Here is a 16,738-nt window from a genome sequence, read left to right as displayed (position 1 = left end):
GAGGTGATTCTCTCCCTCTCCCGTTCTCGTTCTCTTTCTCGCTCTCGTTCACGTTCCCTCTCCCTTTCCCGTTCCTTCTCCCTTTCCCTTTCCCGTTCCCTTTCAGCATTTGCAGCTGCAGAGGCTGCCAGGTGTGTGGGATGTCCTGGAAGGTCCACAAGGTAAAATGAAGGAGCAAAAAAAGAGATACTTAAGTGAAGCATGATGATGTAAACACTTGCCAATATATTTTGCCATAGACTTACAGCAAAATCTCCCAAATACATTTTAATTCCACTTATCTAGGAAGGCAAAAGTTTAACATACAGTGACAGTGGAAGGCTCAAAAGCCTTTTACTGAACTGGTTTCTATACAGTTAGAAACTACACAGCTTATAGACCCCAATTCCACCCTTCAACACATGTAAACTGGGGTTAGTGAACAGAATGAGGCAAATTCAGAATTTGATAGCACTTCTACTGTAACTACACAGGATATCATCAAAAACCCTTTGCTATCCAAGTGCGAGATGCATGCAGAAAGCATCTCCTGAGAAAACATCAAAACATGGTATTAATGAAAGCTGAATAAAGATGGTCAATTATCTCAGCATGTCAGACAATTAGAAATGTCACCAAGCCATGAGAGCTCTTACCTGGTGACAGAGAAGCAGGATTGTAAGGCCTGGGAGGGAAGGTAAGCTGGGTGCCAGGGATATATGTGATTCTCTCCATGGGTGGGGTGCTCGTTCCTCCAGGATGAGGCACTAAGATAGTGGGAGCCATATTGTTCAGGTCAATAATTCCTGTCAGGAATGACACACGTGAGAATGGCCACTCCAGGACATGGTCTACACATTTTATGTTCTGTTCACTGGTAACAGTCAGCAACGAATGTTTAGTGGAAATATAAGAATAAAGCAAGTGTAGAATTATATTCCAGCTGGTTATAGTCTCTTAGATCTGGCAATCAGCAATTTAGGAACATACTAAGATAGAATTTGCATTTGTATCACTCCCTTTAATTGCCCTTTGGAAAAATGCACTTCACCTCTACTCAATAATCCCATCTTTTAGCAATTTGGGGTATTACCCAAAAAATAAAACAATCAGCATGGTTTTCACCAACATTATGCTTTTAGACGTTGCTTTTATATTCTTTTTGAAGAAGTTATCATTTCAATACAATTCTCTTTTCTGAAATTTGACGATGAGCTAAACGTGGTTCTGACCATCAGTTTAAACAAGCAGAAAACAACCTGGCTCTCGAACACTAGTAACTCTCAGAGCCTTCTCCTTAAAAATATTGATTATAGAGGTGGTTTTCCTTTCCACAAAAGGCAGTTTGCAAGTGAGTTGTCAGACATCTGTGATCACTAGAGGATCAACACAGCTATGTATGTGTGCATTCAAACAACAGCTGGCCAAAACACACTTTTAAGAGCATTACAGAAAGAGAGCCAGGCCCACCTCGTGCTCCTGCATAAGGGAGAGCTAAAGTTTGCTCCCTGGGGGACAGTCCCCTGGTGACATCAGGCCGGAGGTTCACTTGCATCTGCTGGGAGGTGATGTAGTCGTTGAGGATGGTCTGGCGCGTGTTCTCCATGGCGTACAGCTGGTACTGGCTGGGGTACCCTGGCGTGGGGGACAGCTGCCTTTGGAACAGGTAAGCAGCAGCAGCTGAGGGTGAGAGAAGGCAAAAGGATGCATTTAGGAAGCAGGATGATTCTGGATCAAATCAAACTTTCATGTGTTTGTAAAGCTTCAATGAGAGGCGCTATCAAGTCTCTCTAGCCAGTGCCAAATGAGTGAAAATAGCATTTTAATACTGATGTTTTATTGAATTTCTGCACTGCATGCACACTGAGAGTGCTAAACAAACCAGATTGGAGAGATACTTTAATAAAAACATAAATCCTGAAATTCTGAAAATGTAAAAGGCTGAAATATCTAAAGAAGGTAGAAAATACCTCACAGAAGTAAACAGAGGGTTAAAAGGATTATTAAATATACAGTCTACTGTATTTAGTATCACCAGGGATAACCTGATAATCCCTCAGTGAGAATAATCACAGTCCTGAACAGAAGACTTATAAAGAATACATAAGTCTATATATAATTATATAGAATTATACTTTAACTCTCTAGCCTCTTCCACATCCTTCTTTGCATAGCTTTCCTGAAAGCTTTTAATACATTCCACAAATACTTATCTAAAAATACTGTCTGAACTTTTTAACAAAACAGAAGCAAGCTGGCAGCTCTGAAGGGAAGTTACAGCATTATACAATACTATTTTACTAAGTTTCCTGCTTCAATATTAAACTCCCAATAAACTGAAATCAAACCACAACAATAAATATTTATAACCTTATACATTATATTTGGCCATTGATAATTGCTTTATATAGGTATCCTTTCTGTGCAACAAAGCTCACAGTATTTCTAAAACTAAAAAAAGCCAACACAAATGTATTTACCAGGATCCAGAGCTCTGTGAAATGGCATAGCAGGATCTAAATGAGGAGGGAGGTGACCCCTGTAGACTTCAGGAGTTGCTCCTCTGTGGTGAGGGTCAAAAGGACTGTGAGCCACTACAGGATCAACCCCTGGGACTGGAGATTTTGCTGGCACACTCTCCCTCTGTGTTGGAGTGAGTGTGTTCTTCCTTTCATGATTTGCTGGCTTCCCAGAAGATATTCCAGCTAAAAGCAATGAAAACCCCAAATTAACAAAATGCCTATTTTTCTATTGAAAATTTAACTGTAAAAATACACTGGTTCCCAAGGAACATTCTTGATGACTGCAACCTGATACAACAAAGCAGAGAACATTTTATATCACAAAACACTTCTGCTGAAAGAACTGTACTTTAAAACTAAGATTGCTTATACTTCACTATATCATCTTCCTCATCTAGACACCTCTAACTCAGGAATAGCTTCTGCTCTTAAAATGTTATCCATGTAAGTACCACTTTCAGTGTGATCCATAATCAAATGCAAATTGAGACTGAACTGCCTTCCCACTCTCCCCTTCTATTATGGCAGATTTTCATTTTCTTATTTGAATTAACACCTTACAGCCTTCTAAAATTCATTCTAGTCAACTTCCAAATTGAGAAAAGCCACTAGAATAAAATAAAGAAGAATGGAGTACATAATAATTAAACTTTTTGTCTTACTGTGGATAGGAATGACATACCCTCACTAACTCTATTCATCATTGGTGAACTCCTGGACATTGGACTCTGATAGTTCACAGGTGTCCTCCGAGCATTTGTATCATCATAAATCCCAGGGCTCAGCTGTGATTTGGGAGTTTCATGAAGAGTTGACCTGAGAACAGAGGGACCAGAGCTGACTACGGACGTGTGACGGGACCGCACGGCATCCCCGGTCTTCACATCTTCGTATTTTCCTCGCTCCACCACCTTCACGTTTTCTGGCACCATTTCCAGCTGAGGCATTCCCCGGGGCAGCTTGCTTGGTCCAGTGATTAAAGATTTTACATTGTGTTTGATGGCAGACTGGCCAGAGTTGCTTTCATATTTTATGGGTGTGCCCTGAAGAAGAGAAAAAGTTCAGGTTAAGGTCACGTTGTGGTAAAAAGCTCCCACAGCCTGACCTGATTCACTCCTGAATCTGTGTGAGTGTAACAGTGCTTTCTGGATTTACCTGAGATATGGAGCCTTCTATGATTGGCCTGGTTGTCTGCACCATTTCAGGAGTCTTGCGACTCTCTTGGCTTAACAGGTCCTGCCTTGGGATCTCATGGATGGACCGACCCATTTCCTTTATGGTGGTGACCCCATCATATGGTTTCCCCTTGGTGATGGCTCCTTCAAACGTCCTGATGGGAGGTGACTCTCTCTTGATCTGTTTGGGGTACTTCAAACCTTCTTCAAAACTTTCAGCTGTTGCTCTTGGGGTGCCTTTTACAGAAAGAATGGTATTAATAGCTGCTAAGTCTCTGTTTTCATAAGCAGAGTGACAACTACATATCATAACAGTGGAACTTTGGTTTGCTGTAGTCTATGCTAAGATACTCTGAAGTCTAAAAAAATCATCACAAAAATAATACTGAACAAATACTCAGTATATTACTGAAAACCTCCCATGTTATTTCAGATGCTGAAATAAAAGAAATAAACGCATCTGCAGAGTTGTTAGTGTTCATTAAAAAAAAAGTGCTAATTACCAAGTATTCACATTAAAAGGTTTATTTTCCAACAAGAAATAAAATCTGTGTTTACAGACTAGCTTTGAACACAGCATATCAGAAAGCTGCTGATTTATGCTCTGAAAACATTTCATAAAATAAGCTCCACCTTTAACACAGCTCCCACAGTTTAAGGTTCAGAAATCCAGATTTTTGAGGATTAATTAATGCTCCCCTTTCTAGACCTGCAATACCTCACCTTGCATTATAGAGCCAGACAAGACTGTTCTCTCCTTTAGTTCAGCATGTGGGCTACCCCGAGGCAGCGCTCGGCAGATTAAACCTAAAATTAAAATGAAGGTAATTTAGAGAATTGAACAAGTGTTAAAAACCCCCAACCTCCAAACCAACAAACCCCCTCCTTCTCACACATTAGAGATGGTATCTGTATCCTGGCAGTGCCCAGAGGGCCAAGCCTCAGTATGCCAGGCATTGCAGCAACATGTTATAAAACAGTTCAAGTATTTGTGCTATTGCACAGTTGCAAGTTTTAACATATTTAGAAAACAGGAGGTGTTTTTTATAATTAAGCTTAACCTTTGTTTCAAAAGCAGTCACTGCTTTTCTCACACTCCACTTTCCTTGCCTAGAAAGAAAGGTGTTCATGGTGGGAAGTGAAACAAAAAGAAAAAAACACTCCAAAATATACCTCAGCATCCTCCAAATTATCAAAGTTCAGAGTGAATCATTGGAGAAGAGATGAATTTACTGTGCCTATAGTAAGAATCTAAACCAAGCCCTCAAAACACTCATAATTTTACAGTTTGAGGCCAGAAAATGTGTCAGTGATGAGACACAGCATAAAAGTACCAGAGCAGCTTCTCAGATGCCAAAAGAGCCCAAAGATGAGCCAAATGCATCAGCAACTTAGAGACAATGCTGAATTTCTGTGTACAGTCTACAAACCTCACACTCACATTGTGCCACCTGATGAACATGTCCCCAAAATAGCCTCTAAGGGCTACCTGAAGATGGGACAAAATGCTTTTAAGGAGCAAGACTCCATGGTTGAAGCAGAAAACATTTTCTTGCATTTGTATTTTTACATAGCAATCAGAAAAGTTATATAATGACCTGCCTTGGCCTCTGCAGGCTTTGTTTGATTACAGTTTATTAAAACACAACAGCACTAGGGATGCCCTGCAGCAGGATCCTGCAGTTCAAAGAGGTTTCTTGCATGAATGCAAAAGGTCAGGGCAGTGTGGTACCAATATTTAACTAAAGGGTGCGGCAGAGGCTGTGCTGGTGCGACCCAGCGTTTGAGCTCCACAGCACCACTGGGACTGTGGAGAGCCAGGGACATGTGTCAGATGTGCTGAGAGCAGGAAGTGCCACCTGAAGAAGCTGCAGTTGTGGTAAAACAGAAAAGAAAACTGGGATCTACTTCAGTCCTTTTTCCAGCACACTCTTAACTGCAGTGTTATTGCATGGATATGGTCAGTAATGTGATTTAAATCTAACTTCTCTGTTAGTCTGCACCCTAAGATAACTCTAAATACTCTTACATCGATGGATAAAAGATAAAACATCTTGGAAGTGGTTGTTTTTACCTTCCAGTGGTGCAGACCCTGGAGATTCCCTCAGTGACATCCCTTGCTTTATATTTCCTTCCATTGTATCATATGTTCTCTTTAAACCAATTTCATGAGCAGTTCTCGGACTCCTTGTTCCTTCACGGACATTTTTAATAGCTGGCAAAATGTACAAGAGTGTGGTCAGGAAATGTGGACAATAAAAAAAAGACACATGAATATCACAGTAATGAGACCACAGGTCATTAATACTTAACACAACTTCAATATAATATTGTAACATTAAATATCAATCTTAAAAAGATCCTTTATAGTTTGTCAAAAAGTTACTTGTTCAGTTACTCATCAGTATTTCAACTGAAGTTTAAAGTTACATGATACACTTATTTTAATTTTAATACAGGTCATTTTAAGCCTGGTTATTTAACCTTTCACAAAAAAAACATTCCATGACAAATAGGAAATAAATGGCAAAGGATTAGTTTAACTGTATTTTAAACACATGCATCCACTTGGAAGCAGAAACACTTCAGCTGTGGATTACCAAAACAGAACCTGACTTGGATCAAGCAGAATATACAAATACTCACCATCATAAGATAGAATATGCCCACTTTTGCCTTCATAAATGACATGGCCCTTGGCTGAAGCCTCCTCTCTGCACTTCTCTGGGCTGCTGTCCTCTGTAGCCAGCCGGGTGATGGTTCCCTTCAGCAGCGCGTCGGCGGCGATGCCGGACTGGGACAGAGCTGGGGTACCCTGTGTTCAAACCCAGCACATCAATAAATTCACATGGTCTGAGTCAATAGAGAATAGGCAGCAGTGAAGGGAAAATGCAACAAAACCAAAGAAACTTTTTAGGTCTATAAAACCAACTAATTTATCAAGTATGGCTTAAACTTCTGCCTCTATTATGGACACTTAACCTAATGAGTAAGGTTATTTCTGCTACGTTGTTAAAAAATATTAACATAACACATATAACAGAGAGAAGAATGGGAAGGACAAGGTTACCAGTGCATTTCACAGCCTGGAACATTTACCCTATAAATACCATTTTCAGGGAAGATAACATATACCACATACTTAATGGTGCCATTAGGTTTTATTTCTGTCCAAAGCAATGAAAGCTCCCCTTCTCATCTCAAGCAGAATTGAGGCAATTGCTTTCTGTATTCTGGGACCCCAAACCAACCAGAACAGCAGCATTTAAAATGACAAAAGGCCTGAATTTCCCTTCTTGGATTCAAATAGCATCTGCACAATACTGGTTACACTTGGTTTGAATATTTAAACTCAGGTATAATGCAATTTTCATGAAAGTTGCCCTCAGTTAGGTTTACCAAAAGCTCTGGTAGTATTGAGAAGGTTTGAAAACTCATATATATGAAGATGAAATTGTGGTAATGCTGACTTCAGCAATAGTGGGGTTTGAACATCTGATTGGATTGAAAGTTCTTGTTTCAAGGCAGTTCCTACCCCATGATATTAATTTACTTTTTCAGACATGCAAATACATTCACAGTGATAGTCTGAAGATGCTGTTTTGCCACAGCCTTCCCAGCAAAAGGTAAAATACCTGAGTTATGGAGCCTCTCAAAGAAGGAATGGTCTCAACTGAAACTTTATTGGTTGGAGTTCCTCGTGTTATACTTCCCTCCTGTATCGTTGTGGTACCTGATTTGAAATAATAAGACATCCTGATAAATAAGAGAATGAAAAAAAATCCACTCCATTTGAAATAATTAAAAATTCTAGTGAGAACTGTTCATTTACATTAAAATACAGGGGAAATTTCAATTTAACAGTAGGCATTTGAGGCAGTTAGGCTATTTCCTTTTTAATATAGTCTTTTACAGACTTTAAGTATTTTACAGCATTAATTCATGGCAGTTATTTTCTTTTGATGTATTTGCTCTAGTGAGCAACTTTATTTTCAAAATGGCATGTCTTGTAATAAATATTTTTAAGTGAGCCCTGCAGACAGAAGGAGCCAGCTACAAATACACATGCCTTGGAAAACAGAGAAGAGATTAACCCTATAATCTTATGATACTTATATAATCATAGAATACTTTGAAATAACACTTCAGCAGCTAATTCTCTTGGTTTTCTCAGGCTCTGACAAGAGTTTCTTAATCTGTGTGACTTTCTTTACCTCGCACCACACTTTCATGTTGTGCCCTGACCAGGAGTCCCTCAGGTTGGGAATTCTGGCTTCTGGGTGAGAATTCTTCTTGTTTGATATAGGGCAGGGAAGCTATTGAGGAGAAGAAAAAGAAAAAGTTTGAGGTTTTTTAATTTTCTTTAATTGTGGATCATTAAATAGTCTGTATAAAACATGTCAGCTTTCCTTTCCTTACCAGATTTAGCTGACTCTTGCTGCCTTGGCAGCCCCAAAGATATAGAACCCACTGATGGCTTTGCAGTTTCTTGGGCATAGGAAGCTTGACTATGGGATGTTAAATAAGTGCCAGGTGTTCCCTGAAACAACAAATAGATGTTAATTCTTGTTTCTGGAATGAAGATTCACATCTCTCTTTACAGGAGAATGCTAAAAGTACTATGATCCCATCTGGAAATGCTACAGTACCCCACTGCCATGTCCCAAAGCACAGAGCAGCAGGAGTGGAGTATCACTGGTAGTTTGGAGATGCAGGTCACCTAAACTGGATATCCATGCCCTTAAATGTGAGTAAATGTTCCATTTCTAAAGCTCCTGTAATTCCCAGACTTTTAGAATGACATGTACAGGTAGTTCTTAAGGGTTAATGCTGTGACTCCATAACTGAGTACAAGAAGTTGAAGATCGGAGAAAGGGGGGAAAAAAGAAAAGATGTAAAACAGATTTTCAAATAATAATTCTCTTACTTGTGAGATTGAGCCTCCCATGATGAAGGAAGGTTTTTCTGATGGCACACTGGTTTTGGAGGATGGAATGAGTGGTGGTGGTGGTCTCGTGGGTCTGGTTGTGGGCAGGCGAACTCCTTCAGGAATATTGGTTATCACCTGGTGAGGGGCTGGCTGGAGAACTTGAGGGGAAAAATTGTACATTAAACATTGCAGTGTGAACAGAAATAGCACAGTTCAGCTGACAACTTCTAATGGGAATTGCTTCACAATATCCAAAAGCTACTTTAGCTGTATTTACAGCTCTGCAATTCACTATGTCCAATATTTAGTTATTTTCCTGTTTTTAAAAAGTTCTTATTCTCTACATGGAATGCAACTGAGTCAAGCATAATCTAAGTTTCCCTGATTAGTCTTGTCTTAGCATGACATTATAATCTGAAGGGAAAAGCTTCAATCCAAGTTTCAGAAGTAAGATTTGTCAGTTACTTCACTGTTTTATAAGACATTCAGACTTTAATACAGAGTGATTACAGCCAGAAACTAATGCCAGGGATAGCAGCTGCTTTCCCTTTTCCTCAACTGCTCCCTTCATAAGAAAGGCCACCCATGAATAGGACAGTGCTTGTATGAAAATGAAAATCTCTTGATGACTGCCTCTTTGCTGTTCTGATACTTTTCAGACCATTCTATTTGCTTATTAAAATACATGTTATGCACTGGATGCAACAATGAAGAACAAAAACAGCCTCACTGGGCTAGAAAAACACTGAGCACCTCTTCACACGCACACAGAGAAAATTATTATTCTTCTATTAATTCACAAATTATTTAGAGAATAATTTGATCCTCCAAATCTTTACCTGGAGGGACACTGTAGCGAGCTGCATTCATCTCAGGCTGGGGAGAGGCTTTATTGACTTCTCTTGGTGATAACCTGTAGGGTGATGCTGACCTTGTGGCTGGATTTTGCACTTGTGCTTCCTGTTCTATTCTTTTGACCTCAGCATAAGGCATATAGGCCACTGGTTTTCCTGGGAAGGTTGATGGTATCAGAAAGAGAAGAATCATGAGTTAGAAATTGGACTCAAAAGGTCCAACTTACAGCACAGTTTTAACAAAGGGCCTATTCCAATGCCAGACACACCCATCAGGTACAAACGGTGCAATTAAAAAGAAGTATTAAACTTTTTAATTAAACTTAAAGTTTAATTAAAATTAAACTTGTGTTCCACCAACCTTTTGTGCCCTATTTCAGTGCTCAGTGTCCATGCATGCACTCCATGCAGTAAAATATTCCTTTTAACTCTGCTCATACTCCCACCTTCACCTTAAGCTTCTGAAAGGGCTCCCCTAGACCAGAATCATCTGCTCCTCTTACCCACACATTGCATCTTCCTCTGTAGGAACAACTCATTTTTGGGCTTGACCCAAATGGAACCAGTTTTCTGCCTTTATATAAAGGGGCTACAAGGTAGCCCTTCAACAGTAAGTGCAGCAGAGTGGGCAGCTTCCTTCCAGCAAGGAGCAGTTCGTTATCAGTTCCTTATCACACTAAACTGTCGCTCTCCCATGAGGCAGCAGTGTAACACACTGACACAAACCACGGGCTTATCCCAGCCCACCAACCTTCCCACTCCACGCTGGGGCTCTTGGAGGTGCCACAGGGGCTCACAGCGCTCCGATATTCCATGTCCAGCTGCTCCTGGCGCTGGCGCTGCTCCTCCATCAGGGCTGACTCGTGCATGGCCTTGATGTGCCGCTGGTAGAGCGCGTAACCACTCACAGGGGTGCCCATGGGGACAGAGCAGGGGCTGCAGGAAACCTGGGGACAGCGAGGGGACAATGTCAGGGACACCCTCACAGGCACTTCCTGGAGCAACTGTGGAGTTCAACTTCCCCCTGCAGTCTGGGTGTTTCAAAAGGTCCACACCTGGTTTTAAGCTACTGGGTTTATACTTGGTTGTACTTAACCTCCTTTCCCCCTGAAAAATATGATAATAAATAAATCATTTTTCTTCATTTGTTTAATGATTTTTTCCTGCTTTAGTGTTGTGACTAGGTCTAAGGGTAACAAACACTCCTTGAAACAGCACTGAAAATCCCCCATACCATAGGTGGGATGACAGCAGCTCGGTGGTGAAGCTGTTGCAGGTCCATCTGCCCTTGCTTTATCGTGGATGATACCAGTATTGACCCAGTGGGATTTAACAGTGAGGGCTTTGACTCTCTGCTGAAGATACTGGAAAAAGAGACAGAAGGGAAAAATATCACCAAAAGGACCAACATTACACATCTTTAAAAATTTACAGGCAAAACTCTTAAATTCAAAAAACCAACACATTTATCAGATTGGACAAAGAGTTAAAGAGTCAGAACCACGTTGTGTTTTGTCCCACAGCACATGTAGTAGAAGAGGCAACAGATGCTGCTACATTTTCATAATGCACAGAAATACCAAAATATGAGCTCAGAATCTCCCACATCAGAAATTTATGTATGCAGTACTCCAACAATGCAACCTTCTTTACAGAGAGTGCTTTGGAAAAGCACAGTGGGTAGGAAGGATTACGTGTATTTAGTCCACAGAAAATAAACAGAGTCTACAACAGAACAATTTCACATGGAGGGCTAAGACATTTGTGGAAAGATGATGTTTGAAGAGGCAAGAGAGTGCAGAAACACCACCACTTGCACTCTTCCAAAGCCCACATGCACTCCATGACACTGGATACTTTTGACATTTAAACATCTATCCCTGGCACTGTGTGTATATTAAACCACTGAGAGGGAGGGGGGCATTGGCTCCAGTGCCACGCTGGGGTGACACAGGAACTGCACCAACACAATGCTGAAAAGATTTCAAATACCCTCAGTGGTGTCAGCCATTCCCAAAAGAGAAAAAGCTCCAAAGGTTGTCCTTTCAAAGCCCTACTCACCCCTGTCTGTCAGGTTCTCCATCAACTTCCTCATCAGCACTACAGGTGGCACTGGAATCATTATCTGAATGGGATTCTTGTCTGGCTGTAGTAACTTGCTGGGACAGGCTATAGTCCATTTCCTCCGGTTCTGACTTTTCCTTGGGCTTGTCCATCTCTCTCTCTTTGGTATCACTCTCTATTTTCACTTGAATATTCTCTGGTAGCCTCATTTCAGTCTCTACAGGTTCTACTTTGGTATGAACTGGAAGAGTAATCACAGGCTTAGCTTCAGCTGGATGGCTTCTACTGTCCACCTCCATAGGCTCTTCTGCCTCAGTGTTTATTTCTTCCTTGACCTGTGGCTCGGGGTTCTGAGTTTCAGCTGTTGATACACTTTGAGCTGTTAAGGAGGGAGATGTGCTGGTTGCAGGTTTAATGGCAGATTCCTGTTCTGCTGGGGCCTCAGTGGTTACTTTTGGAGCAGCAGTCTCAGATGGAGTTTCTTCAGTTGGTTTAGCAGGTTCTGCTGGAGTTGGAGATGGAGCACTTTCTGTATCAGAACTATTTTCAGCACCTGGGGAAAAAATATTTTGTTATTAAGGTTTAACATTAATGAAATCTGACAAATTGGGTGCAAAAAGGATCCATCAACTTGAACCAACCCATCTGCAAAACAATTAATTTTGACTTATTATAGAAATGAACAATTGGCTGAATTACACAAACACTGCAACTAAAAAATACCAACTACTGAAAACCCAACACTTAGTCATCTTCTCTCATTCATCATTCGTGAATTCTATTGCCTTTTGCTCCACAAAAGGCCAGCCAAGACTGACTGACATTGAGTGTCTATAAATTAGCAGTTGCAACCAACAAATATATATAAAAGAAACAACAAAAAAACCACCACTTGAATTTGCTTGTCTGAAGCTTTTCTGAGATTATCAGCTACCAAAGGTTACGCGTATTTGATTCAACTTGTTTCAACACTCCAGATGACAGCATAATCAAAGCATCTCAAAATACTAAGCAGCAACATCTTTAGGCTGCTAAATTCTAAAAATGCTTCATCCCCTCAAGTGAGTTCAAATTGCTGAAATCCAACTGAAAGAGCATTTGAACAACAACATCATGAAGTGGAACACAGCTTTCTGAGTAGACAATTAGCACAAACATAGACTCCTTTCTGTGCACACACAAGTTTCCTTCCCAGAAAAGTTACCTTCACTGTCTTCTGGGTTCTCTTCTTCATTGGATGCTTCAATATCTTCATCCTCCTGAGCTGACACAGTTGAAGCAACACTCTCACACTGTGACACATCTCGCTCCTCTCGGGGCCTTCGTGAAGACTGAGAGACACAGCATTGACAATGTAGTGAGAATTCACAGCTATTACTGCCTTTTACTGCATTCCCATTTACCAGTCTGAGGTTGAAATGAAGGACAGAGAATCTCTGTTGAGCACAGTCAACAAGGGGACACGCTTTCAACTTCAGGCCAGCTTTTGCTGCTCCTGACCAAAAACAAGTTTGGGAACAAACCACGGCATGTTTGGGGGACTACAGAACAACTGCAGCAAAAAGACCAGGATAGCACTGCAGCTTAGAGGATTTCAACACACAGAGTTCTACTTTAAATGCCCCCAAACCTTCACTTCCAGGACTTCTACCACCTCTCCTGCTCTGTTTGGTAAGGTCAGTGCTTGCTGTGTTTCAAGGAGCTGCTGTACATCTACAGCTGCTCATGCACTGGTGAGGAACGTGGCTTTCAGAGCGCTGAAGAACTCTTCAGGCTCCAGTGTTTTACCTGGTACAAAGCTTTCTGTTGCATTTCAAAGCAAGGAGTGGCTACTGTCACAGGTCAGTGAGTACCAGCCACCCTTTCTAGGAGATTTACGTCACAACAAAAAAACAAGTAGAAAAGGAAACAAGTGGAGATTGCAAAACAGCCTTAGTGAAGTGTGATGGATGACTTCAGAAAGATACGAGTTTTCCCCTGCAAAATATTCAATGTCCACAGCACTCACCTTCTGTTTGTGCTGTTGGAGGAGACTGTCCAGGTTGTGCCTCCTTTTGTAGTTGAAGTAGAAGTTCTTACACTGAGCTTCACTTTTTGTCCCAACCATTTTGGCAATTGCTGCCCAGTTTCGCCCATGTTCCACTAGACCTGGTCAAACATAAAAGAACCAGTATTTACTAGGATGAGTAACTCAGCTATCCAAACCCCAGCAAATGGAACAACAATGCCTATGGGAGGGTAAGATAGGAAGTACTGCTGTCCAAACAGTTCTAAGTAACCCATAGGAAAAGAGTCAACATGAGTCTCAAAAATCATTTTGTCTCTTAAAGACGTTTGCTTTTTCTCTTTTTTCATTAAAAAACCAACAGCAATTTGCAAATTATTCAGCATAGTGTTGGTGAAAGTCGCAGCAAATGTATTCAGTGATTCAGTAAATCCTTGAAGTTTTGTAAATGCAAGTATCCAGAAGGAAGTCAAAGGCTTTACAAGGTTTACCTTTCTTAGCAACTTCCATTTCTTCTTCTGTCCAGCGGGATGTCTCCACAGGCTCAGTAGAAGCTGCAAGAGAAACAAAGACACTGAGCAGAGGAAAGACCAGGACTCATTATCATGGCACCAATTATGCATCCCATAGTCAAGAAATCTATTTACATTTTGGCTGGCTCAGGTCACTGGGGAAAGCTCTCTTGTCAGAGGGAAGCAGTCAATCTCCATTAAACCAAGTCAGAGATAAAGAAGGAACCACCACAATCTCAGTAGAGAAAACTGTTCAAAACTATTCTGCCTACAAAACTGTGATTAACTGTCTGTCAAGGAACATTTGTAAGTAAGTTTGGTTTATTTATCACTAAAATTTTATTTTAAATGTCAGTAATTACCATCAGCTACTAAAAGCAGCAATCCAACATGTGATAAGCTAGTTCAGTGCTGTTAGTGGTGTCAAGAAATCTACTGTTCCTGCATTAACTGAGTCTCCAACTGGATAAATGGACAAAAAGAAAAGAAAACAAAAAAAACCCAGTAAGTGAAAGCAAGCAGGAAACTAAGTATGATTCAGTGCAAAGTGCTTTTCATTCACTCCTCTGGATTTTGTATCATCCTGTTTAAATTTCTGAACAGCGCTGAGCTGCACCAGCCTCCATTTCCTTTCCATAAAATCTGCCATTACACACAGCATGTAACAAAGACCCTGCAACAGCTTCCATTAACAAACCACAAAAGTAGGACACTATAAAGTATCTGATCCACTGAAAAGCTATTTCGGATTTTCCAGAAAACCCTGCAAAAATGGTTTAAAAATAAAACAAAAGAAAACAAAAGCAGAACCCACTATTGCTTCAGCCTTAAAAAACCAACTGCTTAAAAAACCCCACTGTATCAATGGAGCAAGAATGCTTCTCAGAATCTCTGCTGTTTTAAGTTACACAAGAACTGATGTTCCCACTTACTCTGTCCTTTACAGTCAGAACATCTGAGTAACAAAAGAGTTGTAACAAGTTCTAGAATAGCAGCTGCCTGTAACTACCCAGCTGAAGCACAAGCAGCAACAAATTTTGCCACAGCAGAGCACTGCAAGAAAAAAAACAACCTGCCCTGCCATCCTGGATAATTATTTACCAGCCACAAAATCTTCTGGTATTTCTGCACCACCACAAATTAGGTCAGCCTTTTCCAAAATACACTCAGAGACTGCATCGTCTTTTTTAACCAAACCAGCCAAGAAAGTAACATTTTATTTTAAAAATGCCTCTTGCCATCTAATGCAGAAACAACAACAACTTGCTAAGATCTATTTCAGCTTATGAAGCTCCCTGAAGTACTCAAATACCAGGCCAATTATTTAACAACATCCTTTGTGAGCTGCAGCCTGTAAGTGAATCTGTGTCACAGGCATCTGGATCTCTGCAGACCCTGCAGAGAGGTCAGGGAGACAAGGTGTTATCACAGAAGGGCTGAACTGCCTTTTCTCCCCTCACATCATTCTAACAGTCAGCTGATTGCACGTGCACTATTCATGAAGTTACACTTGTGAAGTTTAACAGTTCCACACTGTCACAAAATTATAAACAATAAAGCTGGAATATTAAACAGGAAAACAGAAGTGCACTGCATGCCCGGCAACGGCTCCGTGTCAGTGAGGAGCCTACGAGCAGCTGGGGCCCTGGGAGTCCTGTAAATGCTACTCACAAGGTTCTGGTGGGGGTGGCAGAGGCGGTGGTGGTTCTTCAGTGGCTGCAGCTGCAGCAGCATTTGCTTGAGCAGCTTCATTTGTCATTGATCTTGTGATTCTGCCCTTACGCCGACCTTGGCTGTTGGCAGTTTTTCGGCCCCGAGGAGCCGCCTGCTCCCTTTCCTCTGTTTCTTCTGGTGCAACTTCAGTTTTGTCCTTTTCTTTGGTATTCTCTCTGGGAGTAGGTAAAATGTAATTCAGTCACATTCAGAGAGCCATTGTGAGCAGATATCCCTGAAAAATCAATGTACAACCTAACCCTAAGCCCCACAAACAAAACTCCATGAACCCAAAAGATGCCTTTAGTGAAACAGAATTCACTTATTGCCCACAACTTCCAGCTGCTAGAGAGTAACACAGATACATGATATTGTCAACTTCAAAGAAAATATGAATACTGTGCTAGAACATATGAGAAAAGCCCAAACTAACAAGATATGGAAATCATTACATGTGTAAAAAATAACCCCATTGCTTTTTCCACTAGTCTGATTAGCTCAGCAAGACAGAGAAATTTGTATGTCCAAAACAATTGTTTAATACACAAAAGAAATAGTTTTCAGTCCAGATTTCACTGGCAGGCTAATGCAAATCCTGTTCTGATCTTTGCCAAAACCTGCAATCTAGGGTGAATTAATGCATTTCAGTATGTATACACTTACTTAGATTCCTCCTTCTCATCCTTCTCCTCCTCATCTTTCTTTTCCTCCTCTTTTTTCTCTGATTTGTCTGATTTTTCCTCTTCTACCTTTTCTTCTACCTTTTCTTCTTGAGAAGGACGAGCAATTTGTTGCTGAAATGAAATGGGATTTAGATGATAACTTGATCACACAAAGGTGCAGCATCTTGTCCTCAGAGCAGCACAAAAACTGATGCTGCCTTACTTCCCACTTGATAACATTTTAAGTTACAGGCACTGCACAGTGGTCAGCATAAGAATAGAATATCTCTGCCTTATAAATTCCATGGAAGTATAGGAGGTT

At 40.8% G+C, this 16,738-nt stretch overlaps 1 protein-coding gene across 1 annotated transcript in view; it reads right to left on the bottom strand.

The window, feature by feature from the left end:
• Positions 1 to 16,738, bottom strand: part of NCOR1 (nuclear receptor corepressor 1) — a 55,564-nt gene that overhangs the window by 8,520 nt on the left and 30,306 nt on the right. Inside the window, exons 15-36 of the mRNA XM_017731029.1 lie at positions 16,418 to 16,548; positions 15,713 to 15,930; positions 14,021 to 14,083; positions 13,533 to 13,672; positions 12,729 to 12,855; positions 11,522 to 12,077; positions 10,695 to 10,824; positions 10,212 to 10,407; positions 9,446 to 9,616; positions 8,604 to 8,764; positions 8,096 to 8,216; positions 7,891 to 7,992; positions 7,312 to 7,409; positions 6,323 to 6,491; positions 5,751 to 5,891; positions 4,400 to 4,483; positions 3,657 to 3,913; positions 3,184 to 3,544; positions 2,460 to 2,684; positions 1,450 to 1,659; positions 636 to 785; positions 1 to 145 (exon numbers count right to left, since the gene is read on the bottom strand). The exon at positions 1 to 145 is cut by the window's left edge and continues 2 nt beyond it. Of these exons, the coding sequence (XP_017586518.1) occupies positions 1 to 145; positions 636 to 785; positions 1,450 to 1,659; positions 2,460 to 2,684; positions 3,184 to 3,544; positions 3,657 to 3,913; positions 4,400 to 4,483; positions 5,751 to 5,891; positions 6,323 to 6,491; positions 7,312 to 7,409; positions 7,891 to 7,992; positions 8,096 to 8,216; positions 8,604 to 8,764; positions 9,446 to 9,616; positions 10,212 to 10,407; positions 10,695 to 10,824; positions 11,522 to 12,077; positions 12,729 to 12,855; positions 13,533 to 13,672; positions 14,021 to 14,083; positions 15,713 to 15,930; positions 16,418 to 16,548 (3,956 nt within the window). The remainder of the gene's footprint in view (positions 146 to 635; positions 786 to 1,449; positions 1,660 to 2,459; positions 2,685 to 3,183; positions 3,545 to 3,656; positions 3,914 to 4,399; positions 4,484 to 5,750; positions 5,892 to 6,322; positions 6,492 to 7,311; positions 7,410 to 7,890; positions 7,993 to 8,095; positions 8,217 to 8,603; positions 8,765 to 9,445; positions 9,617 to 10,211; positions 10,408 to 10,694; positions 10,825 to 11,521; positions 12,078 to 12,728; positions 12,856 to 13,532; positions 13,673 to 14,020; positions 14,084 to 15,712; positions 15,931 to 16,417; positions 16,549 to 16,738) is intronic.

The sequence above is a fragment of the Corvus brachyrhynchos genome, unplaced genomic scaffold (genome assembly GCF_000691975.1).
Source record: "Corvus brachyrhynchos isolate BGI_N302 unplaced genomic scaffold, ASM69197v1 scaffold283, whole genome shotgun sequence".
Lineage (NCBI taxonomy): Eukaryota > Metazoa > Chordata > Aves > Passeriformes > Corvidae > Corvus > Corvus brachyrhynchos.
This window is presented reverse-complemented; position numbering and strand designations above follow the sequence as displayed.